Genomic DNA, 19,830 nt, shown 5'->3' on the forward strand with positions numbered 1-19,830 from the left:
CGTTCTTATCTTAACTGAGACGACGGAGTGGTCGGAGGATCCTAGAGGAGAATGAACGGAACATGAACATAACTCAGGGGAAGTTGAGAGAAGATGGTCTAGGAGGCTTGCATATTGACCGGGTGTATCAGGCACACGGGTGGGTTCACGAACAATCTGAGTGAGGTCATAAGCAATGGCAAAATCATGACAAAAACCTCCCCTCATCATCTGTCTTATTTGAATGGGTCAGCCATTCCACGTTATGGACGTTGAAGTCACCACAGATGTGGATGTTAGCCGAGGGATGTGAAGACAGTATGTGGTCTATTTTCTCAGATATGCTCTTAAAGATAGTAACTCCGCTGTTGTGGGGCCTATAGAGGGCAAATATAAATGCAGTGGTGTTAGCAAGTGCAACCCTGAAGCACATATAGGGTAAATTAGGATCTTCTCTAGAGATATCCCTGCCACACGGGAAGCCATCCTTAATGTAGACACATATTCCATGCCCATGGCGATCTTGGGTGTCAGATTTAGCTGTTAAATTAGAGTATCCATTAATTATGAACTCATCTAGGGAAGTAGTCGACCCTATTCCAGTTTCACTTAAAAATAATATGTCCAGTTTCGTCTCCTGTAATCTGAAAGCCGTTCTTTATATTGGGCGCGGTTATTCCGAAAGGCATTTTCTTAAATCGACTTCTTAAAGGTAAGTCTTCGGGTAGTCCCCCAGTGCACTTTCACCGCGTTATGTTACGTTTTAAAGTTTCTATTAAAAATATTAATTCAATTAATTACGAAATTAAATCCCCCACGATGCATTTTCATTTCCTCCTAAACAAATCAGCTATTTTAATATTTTCAAGTTGAGGGAGAAAAAAATTATTATTTCATGACCCTTCGAAATTTGAAAGGAATTTGGAACAGAAAGTAATTTAAACTTTTTTTTTCGCAAATCTTTATAGTATAAAATGGAATGGTATAAAGTTTCATTCCATTAAAAGAATGAAAGTTTTGAAAACTATTTTGTTTTTTGTTTTTTTTTATTGTAGATTTCGGTGTGCTAAAAACTAATCTTCTAACCGTTTCCGTCGCAGAGAAATAGTTTTCCTGATATGAAGAAATTACTTTTTCAGAAAGTGGTTGATCACTTTTCGATATAAATTTAACTTAAAATGGGCACCCACTTTCTAGCCACCTAGTGAGGGGGGGGGGAATTTTTTGTTTGTTTATTAGCAAAAAAGGTTTTGTCGTTTTTTTTTCTGCTTTCATCTTCCATTAAAGACACGAGGAAATTGAAAAAACAAACATAAAAAAAATCTGTATACAGATACGTGTAATTCTTTGTTATAAGTGGTGACCATTTCTGTACGCGTAAGCGCGCGCATATTTTGCTGCAAAGAAGTAGTTTTCCGGATATTAAGCAGTCAGTGACGACCATTTCTATAAATGGCTTATCACTGATAACATATAGAATTACATTGCTTAGTATCCGGAAAACTACTTGTTTTTCATCTAATTTTAAATTGTCCGCCAAAGATTACTACGCTACGTGTGAAGATACGCGAGTGCACGCGCGAATTCACATTTAACAGTCTTCGTTAATGCGCTCGCGCATAGGGTAAACGAAGGCTGTTAAATGGCGGAAAATAGTCGCAGGGTTCAGGAGTTAATACCATGCAAATGGGAACTTTGCGACTGAAACGCCAAACGGTTATCATAATCTTTTAACGCACACCGAAATCTACAAAAAAAAAAAATATTTTTCTATACGAACGTGAGGTGGGCCTTAAAGTAAAATAATACTCAGCCATCTTATACATTTAAACAACATTAGCTTAATAACTTGTAGTTTATGCTAAATGCACTTATGTAACCGTGCTATTTTTTTAATATCATTTTCAAGTTAGATTCAAATGTTAGGATATTATTATTATTAAATTGTTAGATGAAAGTGCAGAATAATTACAAAACACCCTCCCCATGTTAGGAATAGGTTTCTAAATAATAACGTTATCGGTGCTAGTGCAGAGAGTGATCCGCGCTATATTTTAAATCGTATTTCCAAGTTTAATTAAAGTTTTATGTTTTTTCATTCAATTGTAAGGTTGAAGTATAGAATAGGCACAAAACACCCACCCCTCCCCATGTTACGAATGGCTTTTTAAATAATAACGTTATTATTTACGTCCGGATGGATCACTGCACTAGTACCACGTTATCATTTCAGCACGGTAACATAAGTGCATAAGTGCCTTACAGTTTTATAACATTTTGATTCAATAAATATTTAATGCTCAAACTATACGTCATCATTATTTTTAACTTTCAACTTTTTTTTTTTAATATTAATTGGATTCTGGCCCATAATTGGTGACAACGGCACTTTTAATCGAAAGTATTTATGCGGTCAAAAAAAGCGAAACAAAAAACAAGTGCTTTTATCTTTATGCAGGATACGAACCTAAAGAAATGGGCAGTCAGTGCTAATGCAGAGAGTGATCCGCGCTATTTTTTAAATCGTATTTCCAGGTTTAATTAAAGTTTTATGTTTTTTTATTCACTTGTAAGGTTAAAGTACAGAACAGGTACAAAACACCCTCCCCGTGTTAAGAATGGCTTTTTAAATAATAACATTATTATTTCAACACGGATGATCACTAATCACTCTCTGCATGAGTACCTACCAGTTACAAAACACACGCTTCCCCATGTTAAGAACAGATTTCTAAATAATAACGTTATTATTTCAGCACGGTCCGTATTCTTCGTAAACACACAAAAATTAAAGTAACAAAACTTCCGGGCAACACCAGGTATGTTTAGCTAACAATATAATAAATTATAATATAGATGAGATAAATTGATTATGATGTCATAACATGTGTAAAATAGTGGCAGAAATAAATGATAATAAATAATGATGATGATGATGATGTAATCAATAACATTATTTCTATTTATGACAAAAACATCGGCATTGTTGGCGTGTGTTTTTCTCGGTTTTATGTTTCGTTTAAATCAGACATTGTTTTTGTTATGAACACACTATTACGAGTTCGTTCCATCATCGACGTGGACTGAAAATGGATACATGATATATTGGAGACGGAGAACTCACCATTCTACAATCTGTAGATCAGTTCAGACGGTTAGTTCACGGAAAGAATAGCAAATTACAGAAGAACACTGGTATTTTTTTGCCCTCTGCACAGCTGCCATTTTGTAAATACGTTCAACAAACCGAATGGGTTGCGAACGAACAAGGGAAGTAACTCTTAGCGTATATTTTTATTTATTTATTTATTGCAATTACCGCGTCAAGAGACTTGTTTCTTACAACAAAAAAAAAAAAACAGGTACCCACTTATTTGCCTCCCCACAAGGATAAAGTTAAACATAAGGTCGGTTTTTAATGTGGTGAACATCCAGCTTTCCAAAAAGGGGCATTCTGAATTCAAACAAAAATTAAAAGTGCGTCAATCTAGGAGGGAACCTCCATCTCTATAGAAATGAGACGAACTTCTGTTGCAGAGAGGATCTGGGCGATAATCGGATGTACAACTAAGAAAATACACACAAGCAAAATACGGCAAAGGCAATGAAGAAAAGACAAAAGCAGGTAAACAGTTGTAAAAGAAACATTTATTTCGCATTAAAATACAAGAGGAAAATACTGGATGAAATCGGTTGATGATGAGTCTGAAAACAGTAAAGTTGAAGGATAGAAACTGCTTACCTGGACAGCGGTAGAGGCAGAACGGACAGAAATACGGGAAACTGAACAGCAGGAAAGGCTGGAAATGTGGAAACTGGATCCCGGGCTGCATGGAATGATGTCACATGCTAATGAGCTGTGATGAGATGCCTTGGTTAGATCCGGTCCGTGTGGGCATCGGCAAAGGCTGGATCGACAGGAACAAAGGTTGCCAGAATCAGCTGGATTTTGGACAGCACGGAATACCGCCACACGCCGCACAGAGATTTGAAATGGGCATCTCTGGGGTAGGTCTGGTCCATGTAGACATGGCCAAAAGCTGAATCAACAGAAACAGAAACTGCCAGAACAGTAGTTGTAGGAATGAGCTGGACGCCAACAGATACTGGAACTGGGGCCAGGCATCGACAGTCCCTAGAACAGAATGCCACCTGAAGCTGCAGGCGGGAACTGGAGCAGAAACAGTTGCTGGAGCAGGTGCTACTGTAAGAAGCTGGAGCATGAGGTGCCAAATAAAGGCAAGGCTTTTGAATCTATTGATAAATAGGCATGTTACCTTCTTGGTGCCCTTGAACAAACAAATGACTATAATTAATAGCCAAATTTAGTGTGATCAGAAATATCAGGAGTATTGGTTGATTGTATTTATGTAATTCTTGGCGAATTATTAAAGTCAGTTGCTTTCGTCTACTGTGAGGAAAGGATATGCCTTGCCAAAGTATGTGGGCGGATCGAGACAGTTGCAAAATTTGTATTCTATCGCTGGGTAATTTTCCAGTGTGTTTTGGGATGTGGCTTAATGCTTGCACTTTTGAAAAGGGTGTGTTTTTGAAGTTTGGAATGTTTGGAAACAAATGGAATGGTAAACCGATACCACAACACCTCTATATATTAGTAGTATGCAACGAAAACCATTACACAAAAGAAAAACAAAACCATTTTTATAATTGCATACACAGTTTGGTACAGGTGGAAGAAAGTCGGATAGCATCCAAGTGATGAAAGGATATATAGAAATTTCTTTGGGTTGTTGAAAGTCTCTCAGCAGTTATCTTCAAGTGAACATAGTTGATGCCTGAGCATCTGATGGATAGAGAGAGGAGCAAGTGAGAGAGTATGTAACGGGTTAGTATATAATAATACACCAAACCGCTGCAAAAATATACAATGAAACAAACAGAAAATAAAGGAATGAAAACGCTTGTTGAATAAATTTGAACACGTTTATTTTTCGTAGAAAAATAAAAAGCTAATGTTCATTTCAAAAGATGAAAAATCCAAACGTGAGGAGGAAATGAAAAGGCACACATAAAGCGACTGCTGCTTTATGAAAACGGGGGAGAAAGAAAGGGCGAACGTATGCAGGTCGCTAACCGTCCGCGCACATGTTTTGACGAGGAGTGGCCACTGGTAGTCGGGAGGCGAAATCTGGTGCGACTGGTCAGCTCAAAAACCACCCGATGAAAGAGGAAGAAAAAGGGGCTGCGCGTGGGACCTTGGTTTTCTGCGCATGCGTTTGGAGAAAAAAAGGAAGTGACCTCACGCTCATATGTGTGTACGTATGTGTGGTTAATGCGTATGTGTGCTTGCGTGCGTGCCTGGGGTGTATATACGTAGTTGTGTATATACGTGCGTGCGTGTGGAAAACAAGTTTGGACAAGTACATCTTTCATTATTGCTTTCAGAGTTTTCTCTTCTGACCAACCATGATTCCCAAAGAGGTTGAAGTTGTTTTTCAGGGAATAGATGAAATAATGTGCCCTGCAAGATTATTGGTCAGGGTGTAACAAAATCAAAATCACCTAGCAGAGACATTTCTTCATATGAGAAAATAAGTATAACTGTTACACCTCTTCCTCACCGATTAAAAACAGAACAGATGTTGCATCTTTATCCCAGCCCACAATCTCACACTTGGTCTGCAGGACAAGAATCAGACTTGTGTTTATGTATATTTATAAAGAATAAAATTTCAAATAGATTTGAGAATTTCTTAAGTAGGACGCACCTTAGGTGTGAATGTGGTATTTTGGTGACTGAAATGATTCTAGACTTAAGTAAGATAAACATTTGTTTTTATTCATGACCAATGGCATCCATTTTCTCCTCACACTTTTGAATGGTTTTGTGCCTAATTTGTTGTTAATTTATTTGTTTTTATACTTCTGCAAATTAATATTTCAAACTTTAATATCTTTTCTGTCCTCGGTCAGAAGTGGAGAATATCCCATACATTAAAAATCGACCATGTGTCTAACTTTGCCCTCTTGGGGAAGCAAGTAAATAAGGTCAGACTAAGTATGAGAGTATTCTTATGGTTTTCTCCCTGATATATATATATTAATATGCGAGTAGGAGCAGCTGTCCCAAGATGTTTTTGTTTTTTTATGATAAAGAGGTCCCCACTTATATAGGCCAGATGCCACTGGAGGATAAGGATTAATAAGATGGAATGATTGTCAGAACTAAGTTTGAATATTTCTAAGAGCGGTTCTAGATAAGAAACTGTTGGCATTGTCTTTGAAGACGACCAAGTTGTAATCTGTGGGGTAACAGTCCCATGGCAATGTGTTTCACTGATGAGTAATTCTTGCAGAGAAACTCTGTTCGTAAAAAATTTTTCCTGACGTTAGAGACACTGAAGAAGAAAGGAAATTTTTTTTTCTTTGATTGTTTCGTATAAGAATATTCGTCAAGGAGGTTTAAGTGATTAAAAACATTCAGCTGAAGTGTAACAGTCTTTACATGTCAACACTGGGGACCCACACGTTGTATGCAGATAGTTGCAAGGAAACAAAGACAAGGAAAGAATTTGACTCACTTTTTTAAGTTAAAACAGCAGACATTCATTTACAGGTATTTCAAGAATAACGCCTTGTTTCTTGTTCAGAAGTCTTCTCATACTCTAATGTGCTTAACAAGACTCTGCTGTATCAAACACGTGGTACTCTGTCATTGTCCAACCATGTTTAGGACACATCTTTCCTTGTCATTTCCAGGCCATGTTTTTCTTTTTTATAACTATTTTCTTTCCTTCTTTGCTGTAACGTCACCTCACACACGGCTCAATCATTTGCATACGTCTTCAATCTGTTATATAAGTATAGATTGAGAAAACTTTTCCATTTTGAGGATTTAAACAACATTTAGGTAGCGTAAAAGGATTACAAATTGTACAATGTCATATGATTGTGCTTGTTTAGATTTTTACTGACTCAAATGTAGGATAAAATTTCAGGTTCGCTGGATAGAAAAAATGTTTACCAAATAAGTGACGTGCTAAAACTGAAAGAACAAAATTATGACGACTTACTTATATCAAGAGTTTATATAACTTAAATGAGATAAGAAATGACAGATGAGAAGATGTTATGGTGTCCAACCTTACAGCTAACAATGAATTCTTTCATGCACTATAAATGTAATGCTGTACACCTTTTTAATGCTTCAGAATAATCTTCCGTAACATTTTAACTGATCCAACACATACATGTACATGAAAATCTCACAAAGAAACAGAGGAAAGAAAAAGGAAAAAAAAAAAATTTAACTCACCCTTTTTTCTTTTAACAAAAGACTATTATTTTTGGTATTTCCAACAACACCTTGCATCTTATTTTAAACAGTTCATTTAGTTTATGTCGGCTACTATGTCTTTTTAAGATGCTCACTATTATTTTACAACCATGTCTCGAACGTGTGCTTCTCCCTGCATGCAATTATTTCCCCCACCCCCGGTCCTCACCACATGTACCTTTTTATTGTCTTTGCCTTTTCTTTTCTCTCCTTTTCTTCCACTGCCACATCATTTTGCACAGCTGGCTTGGTCATTTGCATATGTTAGTTACCATATGGATACTGCTGCTAACCCAGCACTAACAGCTCTGTTACATAAAGACCAAAAGAATATGTCCTTCGGTTGTTATGCTCGAGTTTCGACAGTCTGACTGATGTATAGCAATACTCTTCATTTGTTGTCTTTGCTTTTCTGTTCAATATATTTTTTTTTCTACTAATTATCAGATTGCGTTTTTCTTCTGGGCCCATACAAGACCAGAACAGAAGAACAAGTTTGTTGCAAAAAAAGGGTGGTATTTTGAGGACTTAGCTTTTAAGTTTCGCCTCAGTAACAGTTCTTATTGTTTCATGTGGTTTTGGTGAGTGACTCGTGGATTGGAAATACCAAGATTTCCCCCCCACCGACCACTGCCATTCAACATACCCTTTAAATATCGGCATAAAAGCAGTCTGACTGGCTAGCATTTAGTCCTCTTTAAGCTATCGCCTCCAAGCTAAGTCGAACTCTACGGTCCCAAAAGCTAAGAAACTTTTCTGTTCGTAACTTGTTCTGTCTTCAGACCGGGCTCCTTTTTAACAGGGACACATGCTTTAAGAGCACCGGTGCCTCGTGCCTCGTTCTCATTCATCTCTGTGTGAGTTTTTTCTTATATAGTTTTCTTTCTTATTTCTTCCCTTCCTGATCTTTCTTTAATGGAAAACTTAGCCATTTAGGCATTCCAAATAAAAAAAAAGGAAAAGTTTCGTATTGCTGTTCTTCGAATTCCCACGCGATCTCGTTCTAGTCTCGTTCTGCGATTCTGTCCCTCCTTCCTCCTTTTCACCGCGGAATTTGAAATGACACGGACGGACTTTACTCGACTCCATGAACTGGGCTTTCCCCGTTTAAGCCATGAGGTATGTTCGGAACACCCTATTATTCCTTTACCTGGCTATTCCTTCTATGAAGAACTCGAAACCCTGTTTCTGTTTATTTAATCTAGTGTATGACTTCTATATTTAATTTGTAGAAATTCTAATTTATTTTTTCCTTCACGCGCACAGAACTTATATCTTTTCTCAGACTTCTATTATTTTTATTTCATGGGCGCTTGGGCAGTTTATGCGCCGCACTAGAATAGTAACCTTTGTAAAAAGGAGACATAACTGCTCCATACTTTCACCTAACGATTTAATAAAAAAAAGAAAAGACATTTTCTAACCACTCCATACTTTCACCTAACGATTTAATAATAATAAAAAAAAAAGAAAGGACACTTTTTAGCCGCTCCAGACTTTCACCTAACAATTTAATGGAGAAAAGACACTTTTCTAACTGTTACGGACTTTCACCTAACAGTTGATTGAAAAAGATAAGATATCCCAGAATCTGTTAATTTGGAAGCCTGTCCAAAATATAATTATTTTCATGTATTATTTCCCTTTGTTTAATTATGTTTTCTCCTTTTAACTATTTGTTTTGTTTTTGTTTCAGATTTGTTTTACCTAATTAATAAAGCGTTTTCGTTATGTTAATTTGAGTTTATCTGTCTGCCCAATGCACGCTTTCTAAAGTTGATTGCTTAACGGTATTGTAGGTACCTGAAAGCAAGATTCTGAGGAATAACTGCCACGAGTTCCAGAACATAACTTTTGCAGCCTACTAATCTAAAAACACTGTTTAGTTTTTTTATTTTTCTCTTTTTCCTTATCACAGGTTTGACTTTAATCCTGAACATTTGTCTTGTTTTCTTATCTTTCTCCTAAATCTTTTTTGTTAAAAATACTATTATTAACCAATACTTTTTCTTATATTTAAAACGAAAAAAAAAAAAGTCTCCGATGAAATTGAACATTTCCCAAATTATATTTGCATATTATCTGAACTCAAAAACATGCGACTTTTTTTTTCTTCTAAAATATGCATTACTTCTTGCTAAAGTTAATACATAACCCTAAAGGTATTACTTCTTAACCAGCTTTTTAAATGAGTTAAAAATAACCAGACTTTTTCAATTTGATAAAATTTCCATTATAGCATATTTATTATGGGGTGGAGCTGGAACTGTTAACATCCCAGCTCAACCTAGATAAAGGCAAAAGTATCCATGCATTAACATGGGAGGGGAGACTATCTTCAAATACTATCCTAAGCCGGGAATGGGGCAACGGACTTCTACTAAGTAGATATCATTAAGTCCTTCTCACCTTTTTTTTTTTCCCCCAATGGAGAGTAGATAATGCATGTGGATGTGTTATCGGCAGCTCCAGTAACTCTCACTTCTCCTTTTTTGTCCTTCAGTCCTCATTTCCAATGAATGATTTTTCTGACAAAGGGTGAAGAAAAAGCTGCTTTCCAGGTCGGTAATATTTTGTAAAGAGTAGCCTGAGATATCGGAAAATTTCTGTTTCAAATGTCTATCCTTGTGGTCATGTTACTAGTAAGGGTGCTGGAGGTAAACGTTTCATCTGGGCTGACGTTACCCGCCTGAGAGTCAGGGACCCGAACCTTGGATTAACCACTAAGGAGGCTGTCCTATCAGCAGGTGCAAAGTACCGGGGCTGCTGTATTGCCATTTGGTGAATGGATTCTGGACCATACAGTAGTTTCTGGTAGGGCCTCTCGATGCCATACTAGTGGGTAATTGTTACGGCTTTACCTTATCATGGCACAAAAAAACAAAAAAATTTCTTGTCTTTTTCTCTCTTATTTTCCCTCTCTGTCCTGCTCCAACCAAGTCTACCGACCTGATCCACAAACCCCAAAACCTCAACAATCATGACAAATCTCCAAAAATGAAACACAAATAAACCTAGAACCCCATCCTCCAACGTAGACCCCTACTACCAGGTCTCCTTCTCCAACATCAGGGGTCTACGTTCCAACCTTCCAGAGGTTGAAACACAATTACAGGGGACAAAACCGGACATATTCTTTCTAAGTGAAACTGGCATAGGGCTAACCACTTCTCTAGACGAATTCATAATTAAAGGATACTCTAACTTAACATCTAAATCTGACACCCAAGATCGCCATGGGCATAGAATATGTGCCTACATCAAAGATGGCTTTCCATGTGGTAGGGATATCTCCAGAGAAGACCCAAATTTACCTTATATGTGCTTCTGGGTTACACTAGCTTACACCACTGCATTTATATTTGCCCTCTATCGCCCCCACAACAGTGGGGTTACTATCTTTAAGAGCATATCTGAGAAAATTGACCACATCCTGTCTGCTTATCCTTCGGCTAACATTCATATTTGCAGTGACTTCAATGTCCATAATGTGGAATGGCTGACCCACTCAAATAAGACCGATGATGAGGGGAGGTTTTGTCATGATTTTGCCATTGCCTATGACTTCACTCAGATTGTTCACGAACCCACCCGTGTGTCCGATACACCCGGTCAATATGTAAGCCTTCTAGACCTTTTCCTCACAATTTTTCCCCTGAGTTGTGTTCATGTTCCGTTCTATTTCCTCTGGGATCCTCCATTGTATCAGTTAAGATAAAAATGAAATGTAATAAGTCTTCAGACATACCTCTCCACCGTACTGTATATCGACACTCTATGGCTGACTGGGATAGCTTCCATACATTCATATCTGATCTACATCTGCATTCCATGTTTAAAAAGGATGTGTCCTCTGTAGTATCAGACCTGACCGAATGGTTAATTGTAGGCATAGACCGATTCATACCATCCAAAAATTTCCAACAAAAACCTAACAGCCAGCCATGGTTCTCCCCTGAATGTGCTGCTGCTATCGCGCACAGAAATCACTTTTTTCATAGCTACCAATGTAATAGATGTACTGAGACTAAAGCTGCTTTCAGGACTGCCAGCAACCACTGTAAAAGAGTAATAAAACATGCAAGAGAGCTATATGCTCAGTCTGTTAAATCCAAAGTAGCTGAGCAGTGGCTTGGTTCCCACCAGTTCTGGCAAATAGCAAACAGGATCTTGAACAGAAGCGTGCGTTTTATCCCAACTATCATCAATGGACCTGAGGTCATCTCGTCAGCATCAGACAAGGCCAGACTATTTGCCAAGAACTTTGCAGCTAATTCTACCCTATGCGACAATGACCATCAACTCGCTGTATTTCCTCCCTATAACAGACAACATGCTATGCAACATACAAGTATCTGTGCATGAGGTCGCCAAGCTAATCAAGAACCTTGATTCCAGTAAAGCGACTGGTCCTGACGGCATTCCAGTTATAGTGCTGAAAAAGCTCCAACCAGAACTTGCTCCCATATTTACAAAACTGTTTAAGCGTTGCCTTAAGGAGAAGTGCTTTCCAACACCTTGGAAAACCTCATCAGTATGCCCTGTATTTAAGTATTCAGGTAAAAAGTCATCTCCCTCTCAGTACAGACCAATAAGTCTCCTGTGTGTCATGAGTAAGTTGCTGGAATCCATATTAAATAAAAAAGTAGTCAACTACCTCAACAGAAACAACCTTCCTAGTGACATGCAATATGGTTTCCGGTCTGCAAGATCTACAGCAGATGTGCTAACGGTTATATCACATAGGATTAGTGAATCTCTTGACAAAGGTTTCTTTTCCAGGGCAATTGCTCTTGACATATCGAAGGCCTTCAATAACGTATGGCATAAGGGCCTACTCCACAAGATTTCTAGCTACGGTATTACTGGAAATGTTTTCTCAATCATTAAATCATTTCTCTCTGATAGTCCATAAGAGTAGTGATTAATGGGCAGAAATCAGAGGCCTACAGTATTAATGCTGGAGTCCCTCAGGGGTCCATCCTGGGCCCAACTCTCTTCCTGATCTACATCAATGATCTCCCAAAACACATACTTAAATCATTCGTTGACATCTATGCTGATGACACGACCATCTATGGCAACACATCAAAGGCCGTAAATGACAAAGTTCTCTCTAATTCTCTCTCCTCTGATCTTGAGCGTGTGGTACAATGGGGGAGGAGGTGGCTGCTCACTTTTAATGCATCCAAAACCAAGCTTCTATCTTTACATCATCAACGCTCTGATCCCCATCTAGCATCAATTGAAATGGATGGCTCTCGTCTTGGGGACGCTCCATGTTTTGACAAGCTTCTGGGTTTGACCTTTACTCCTGATATGATATGGAACACGTACATCAAATCTGTTGCCAGGGACACTGGGAAAATGGTGAGATCCTTCTACCGCTCCAGATATCTCACTACTGATGCAGTTCTCTATCTGTATAAAAGCCAAGTACGTCCAAGGATGGAGTACTGCTGCCACATCTGGGCAGGAGCTGCTAAAAACAGTCTATACTGCCTTGACAGAGTACAAAATAGACATCGTGGTTTAGTGGGGGATGCCCTTTTTTCTTCCCTGCAACCTCTCTCCCACAGAAGAGACGTTGCGATCCTGTCTTTGTTTTATCGTTATTTCCATGGCAGGTGCTCGTCTGAGCTCCAATTCCTCGTCCCCCCTCGCCAATCTTTCACGAGAAACACCCGTCTGGCTGAAACTACTGTCAATAATTTTCCCCACTCTTTATCTGTGCCTAAATCCAAACATAGATTCCATGAGCAAAGCTTCTTTCTTAGAACTGCACGCCAGTGGAACTCTCTGCCGCTTGCTTGTTTCCCACCTGGCTACAACTTGGACGTCTTCAAGTCCAACTTAAACAAATTCCTGACAAACCGCCCCCTTAAGTAAGACACTCTATTAAAACCCCCAATACTAATGATTACTACAATACTATTTCATTGATTACTGTACACGCAATAACCCTTATCCCTGAGTGGCCTTCAGGCCTTGATTAGTGGGTACCCCCATGTAAAAAAAAAAAGAAAAAAAGATGAATTCTGGGTCAGTACATGTGCAAGCGACACAAAGACTCATCAGAGCCAGCCGTTTCTCTGACTGCTTTTGTAAAGCATCAACGGAAAAAGAGACCAAAAGATCACTAGTGATGAGTTTATCTTGTTAACAGTGTTGATTTGAATAGTATGTGAAGGTGTATTTATCTTTTATGTGAAAAAAAAAAATTTCTTTTTCGTGAAAAGAACTTTCTTTTGGTTGATTAGTTGCCATGGAGCTGTTTCAGATCGCTGGGAATATTTACACCTTCATTTAGTGATGGCGTCAAAGTTAATCCTTTCTTTTTTAGATTCTTCAGATTGTGCATTTAGTAACATTGTGACACGATAGAGTGTCATGCGTGCATACAGCGAGATTCATACTACAGTGAGGAGGTGTTTGACCAGATGAGATGGGGTGGGGAGTGCAGAGAAATGTAAAACTCCAGCTAGCGATATAGAATCAACCACAGCACTGTCATTCTTAGCCAGATGGCATATCGTCTCAGAAATGTAGACAGAATTAAAATTATCTTGTTGAAATGTTTTGATGTTTTGATTTGGAAAAGCATTACTGATAGAGACCCTACACAGTGTTGAGTGAAGAAATCCAGAAAACTGTCACAGATATCAGTGTGAGCACCTCCCTCCTACAAAGGAAAGAGAGAGAGAGATGTTAAGTGATTGGGACAAAAAGAAGAGGAAGAGAGAAAGGGTGGTTTTAACTACCCAGGATGTGTATTGGCATAAATAATTAATTTAAGGGACACCATGGGAATATAATTTTTACTCATATTTATCAAATTTATCAGCATTAATCTGAAATGGACAAATGAATATACCCCTTAAACGGATAACTCTTTACTGTAAGTAAAGACACAGAAATTAACACAACCTCAAATTAAAAAACAGCCTTGATAGAGTTCAAAACCGGCTTTGAAACCTAGTAGATGATGCCTTTTTCTTTTCCCTGCAACCTCTTTCCCTCAAACGAAATGTTGCGATCCTGTCTCTGCTCTATCTCTATTTTCATAGCAAGTGCTTGATTGAACTTTAATCTATGGTTGCCTCTTGCCAAATTTTCAGGCAAAACACTCGGCTAGTTACAACCACTATATATGATTTTCCCCATTTTCTATCCGTGCCTAAATCTAAATGCAGATTTCATGAACAAAGCTTCTTTCTCAGACGGCCTGTCTGTGAAGCACTGTTCCACTGGCCTAATTCTCAGTTGAATACAACATGGTAGCCTTCAAGTCCAATGTAAATAAGTTTTTGTTGAGCTGTCCCATAAATAATCAAATTCTACCCAATTTACACCATTAATGATTACTACACAACCACCTTACATTTATTGTCCTCGAGTAGCCTTCAGATAACTGGTGACTCCCAAGTAAAAAACAAACTTCCTATTGCTCATGGTTATTGCGTCTTTAACTACATCTGCATTTGAAGTATAAATTCAACTGGGTATAAACAGCAGCAGCAGTGTGTGTCCAGGCCTCCAGGAGTTAAGTTGTCATCGTGAATATCTCCCCAACAATCAGCAGCAGCGCTGTCACCGACGTCACTATTTTCTCAACAATCTGCAGCACAGTCGCCACTGTCATCACCATTTTCTCAACAATCTTGCCAATGATCAAAAATATGATCAACAGCTCTAGGAATAAGGACCGCTATTTTCATTAAACCAGCTAACCCCCTCGACTTGGCAGACAGTGACACATCTTGACAATTAACAGAGGGCAATACCAACCTTACTAACCCATTTAAAATAAAAGTTTTAATTTATACGTCTTTGTTTTTCCTTCTTGCTTCCATACTCTCATTTATTTACAATAACTCATACCAGGGGTTGAGTATCATTGCAGTTTAACAGTATGTATGTGTGTGTTAAATTAATTTCACGTGTGTACATGTGTACAGCAGTAGCCATGATAGATCCTTGTATCTTCTTGTTAAAGTTGAATCCACAGAAAGAGGCTTTTGGGTGGTTCTGTTATGTCACAGGAGAGAAGTTGTCCGAGCTAAGTTGATAAGTTGTCATCAGTTGTGGCACATGAGAAAGAAAGAAGAAGTATGAGGGGTGTGCAATAAGTAATGTCCCTGACCCACTTCCAGTTGTCTGATCTAGCTGAAATTATATCTCTACGGGTTATGTGGCAAATTACAGCTCTGAACTAATTGTGGTTTCTGTTTTACAGGTGTTTAAACTGAGTCAGGTGTTAAATGGAGCCTGTTGAATGTCGAGCAATGATCTGGTTTTTGTAGTTGAAAGGATACACACCACAGGAGACTTTTGATAAAATGAAAGAAACTTATGGTGATAATGCCCCATCATATTACCTTGTAAAACGCTGGCATCGTGAATTCAAACATGGCTGAAAGTCTGTGGAAACAGCTCCCACACCTGGTCGCCCTCCCCTTCTGCCATTGATGAGGCATCTGTCCGTCAAGTTGAGGCTGCCATTTTGGAAGATCGGCACATTACTATTCGCCAAATAGCCCAAGATGTCAAGATTAGTACAGGGTCTGTGGAAACTATCATCCATGACCATTTGCATATGCATAAGGGATTCCCAGGTTGATCACACCATTCCAGAAGTGAGAACGCGTCGAGTGCTCGAGGATGAATTTGGAGATGTGCCAAGAAGATGAGTCAAAGAAAAGACTGATTACACAGGATGAAACCTGGGTCCATCACTATGATCCAGAGACCAAAGCCCAGTCAATGCAGTGGAAGCACTTGGACTCACCACCTCCAAAGAAGGCAAGGGTGCAGCCCTCCGCTGGCAAGGTCATGCTCACAGTCTTCTGGGACCAGGACGGATTAATGATGACAGATTTTCTGGCAAAGGGTACCACAATTACAGGAGCCTGTTATGCTTCACTTTTGAGGAAATTAAGGGAAGCTATCAAAATCAAGAGGCGGGGCAAGATCAGCAAAGGCATCTTCCTCCTGCAGGACAATGCTCCGGTCCACAACTCGCATGTCGCCAGATCAGAAGCACGGGTGTGTGGTTATGAAATCCTCCCCCATCTTCCCTACTCTCCTGACCTTGCACCCTCTGACTTTCACCTCTTCTCAGCTATGAAGTTGTTTTTGAAAGGAAAGCGTACCCAGATGATGCAGCCTTGATTTCTGAAGTCATGTTGTGGTTGGAGGACCAACCTGGGCTGTTCTACAAAAACGGTCTCCAGAGCTGCATCAAAAGATGGGAGAAATGCATAACTCTGGGTGGTTCCTATGTAGAGAAAGACTAATAACTGTTCCAAGTTTCGTTGCTCTACTACTATGGGAAGTGGGTCAGGGGCATTACTTATTGCACACCTCTCGTAAACACTGTGTGATCTCTTTTATAATCTCCAGTTGCGTACTCAGCAAGCCTTAGAGATGGCCTCTGATTGAGCAAGTTAGGAAGGAAGTTAAATGCTTTCACAAATTCAAAATCATAAACCACAAGTTATCGTTGCTGCTGATGCTGCTTGTAGAGTGCAGCAGACGTACTAAGTAGTGACCTGTGGTTGGTTATTTTTTATCTGATCACAGGGAACATGAAAAATGTACGATTTCCAATATATTATAGTTTACATTTCATTAAAATTAGAGATAAACATTTTCAGTCAAGCATTTAGTAATATATCATGGTTGAGCAATTTACCAATATAAGCAATGTTTTCTAAGATGAAGACACATTTCTTATTCCTTTAACACTAGCCTGGGTGCTTGGCGTTGCCCGGGTGTTTGGAGGTGTGTGTTGAGCAAAAAAAAAATGTGGTGGCAGTAGGCAGGCAAACAGGCTTGAACCCATGACGTGAAGGCAGAAAAGAAAGTGAAAGAAAATCTGACGTCTCCATGAACTTAAGCAAAGTCAATCCAACTGCTACAATGACTTGCAAAAATATCAACCCCTCCTTGTAGTGAAGGATGAAGGAATTAATGTTTCTGGCCGATTTTTCGATATTTGTCATCCGAGATATTGAGCTTCAAAATGATACCGATCTCGTGAAAGTTCGTCGCTTCTGTCAAAAGTTTTAGGTATACATACATACATACATACATGATGATTGCAACGTCTTGTCAGACGAGTGCCACTCCCTCAGACATTTAAAATCCATGAGCCCAAATGCCTGAGGGAGTATCTATACAAAGATGATGTTACAGAGTCTTAGCTTTGTACGACAGCTAAGTCTCTCTCTCGGTTCAAAATGTTGAGATCCAGCAACAAGCAAGAGCAAGATAGCCAGCAACAAATTAAACTGCAGACCAGCTTAATGCGGGTAATGGTCTTCCGCTTTATGGTTTTTTAAATCAGAGATTTGCTTCTCCTAGAAAGGTTGCCTTCACCACGGCTTACGGGAGCCCTCTCCACCCCAATACACATATACACACACACACAAATATACACGGTGCTAGTTGGCCGTTGACCCAGAAAAAGAGTTCATTCGCATACATACATACATACATACATACATTTAAACAGACAGGTGAAATTTATATTATAGATTACCAGGTGTTCTTGGTTGTTAATACTTTCATTCAGTATTAGCTTCAACATCAGACGAATTGAAAACACACAACAAAAGAAAAAGTGAGAAAAAAGGTATTTTACTGTATTTAAAATTTTACTGTATTTAAAATTTTACTGTATTTAAAATTTTACTGTATTTAAAATTCTGATGATGAAGTATATATTTGAAAATTAATTTGAAAAAAAAATTATAGAACTCAGTGGCATTGCACAGCATTCTAAGACCTTATCATTTTTAATAATTCAAATTACAAGAAATTATGTTTTCAAGCAAAAAATGTTGAATATCTTTGTCTACTTTTTGTCAATTATCAAATAAAGGTTACTTAATTTATATATATATATATATATATATATATATATATATATATATATATTCTTCAGAATAAAATTATCTAACAATCAACTGGTATGGAAACCTGTGATTACAGGTCTTACAAAATATTATTAGCAGTAATATTCTATAAGTACTATCCCATCTAAGTAAAAATCGCTCGATATACAAGATAGAGCAAATAAATCAGATTTTAGTCATCCAATAAATTTAAAAATTTATGACGTGAAATTTCAAATCAAAAGATTTTTATTATTCTATGTAAGACAAAGAATACATTTGAAACATCATAACTCCTACCATCTCTTCAGAGGAGAAAGTATTAGCAAATAATTATAATATTTTACACCAAATAAGAGAATAGCTCAATATACTTGATAGAGCAAGTGGATTTTATATTTTTTTTGTTTAAATTTAATTCAGAAAAACATCAATTTTCAGAACAGAAATTTATTGTTTGAATAATATATATCTATAATATAAAGCTGAACGTCTGTGTGTGTGTCTGGTCACGAATAGGCTCCTATATGGTCGACTATTATAGAAAACTGATCACATATAATAGAAGATGTATCGAGACACAGGAATGAGTATGTTTGATCTGGCAGAACAGTGGTTCATTAAAATTGTGGGGTCTGCGTTCATGCCTGGTTCACAAAGTATGGAAATAAAAAATTTAAAAATTAAAAAAAAAAAACGTTTACAAGTGTTTTTGATATAGATGTACATAATAATACTTTGATAAGTATGTTTTAACTTAGATAGGGATGATATAATAAAATTGTGGGGTCTGCATTCACGCCTGCCTTCCATAGAATGGAAATAGGCACAAACTTTAATAAAGACTTTTCATATCTATCTGCATAAGTATACTTTGATAATTATGTTTCAGTTTGAAGAAATATGGTATAATAAAATTATGGGGTGTTCGTTCGCACCTGACCTCCATAGAATGGAAATATGTCACAAAGTTTAACAAGGTTTTTTAATATAGATCCACAGAATATTGTGATAAGTGTTTCAATGTGAACAGGTATGGTATAATAAATTATGGGGTTTATCTATTTTATTTTTACTTTCATCATATATTTTTCTTTGGTTTTGATACCCCCAAATTCGAAGCTATCTTTTTACGACCCTTCCTTTTCATGACCTATCATACTTTCATACATTTTCTGTAAGCTGTTTTTGAACCCAATCAACGACGGGTACTTATATATATACTAGTTACAAAAAAATCCTTAAGATTAATGTGAGATTTGGACTTGGATATTGACATCATAAAAATTACTGCCTTAATAATATGTACTTTTGCTATTTCTTTTTGTCAGCCAATAACATCCTTCAATTTGCATATGAACAAACAAACTCCAGGTTGAAAATTACTTAGGCTGTATTTAAAACGGATATAACATCATATGACTCAAAAAGATAGAACGATAGCAAGGGGATGTCCCTTTGAAAGCACATATAAACATCAGATATATAATGACATGGGCTGACAAGATATAAATAATTAGTGAATTATAATGAAATGAAATATAATAATAATCATTAGTTTTTCACATTATAAAAATAAATTTGAAAATCATTTAAGTTTTAGAGAGGAGATCAGTTTGCAACATTGATTCAGTACAATTTTGTGATTTGTAAATG

The 19,830-nt window shown here is 37.7% G+C and overlaps 1 protein-coding gene across 1 annotated transcript in view; it reads right to left on the reverse strand.

Annotated features, from left to right (window-relative positions):
* The window catches only part of LOC145279783 (F-box only protein 9-like), a 96,128-nt gene extending 92,873 nt beyond the window's left edge, over nucleotides 1-3,255 (reverse strand). Inside the window, exon 1 of the mRNA XM_080131108.1 lies at nucleotides 3,104-3,255. Coding sequence (XP_079987234.1) covers nucleotides 3,104-3,106 — 3 coding nt within the window. The 5' untranslated portion in view covers nucleotides 3,107-3,255. The remainder of the gene's footprint in view (nucleotides 1-3,103) is intronic.
* Between the last annotated feature and the right edge of the window lie 16,575 nt (nucleotides 3,256-19,830).

This window comes from Euprymna scolopes, chromosome 7 (assembly GCF_053919585.1).
Source record: "Euprymna scolopes isolate OS-2025 chromosome 7, ASM5391958v1, whole genome shotgun sequence".
Classification (NCBI taxonomy): Eukaryota; Metazoa; Mollusca; class Cephalopoda; order Sepiida; family Sepiolidae; genus Euprymna; species Euprymna scolopes.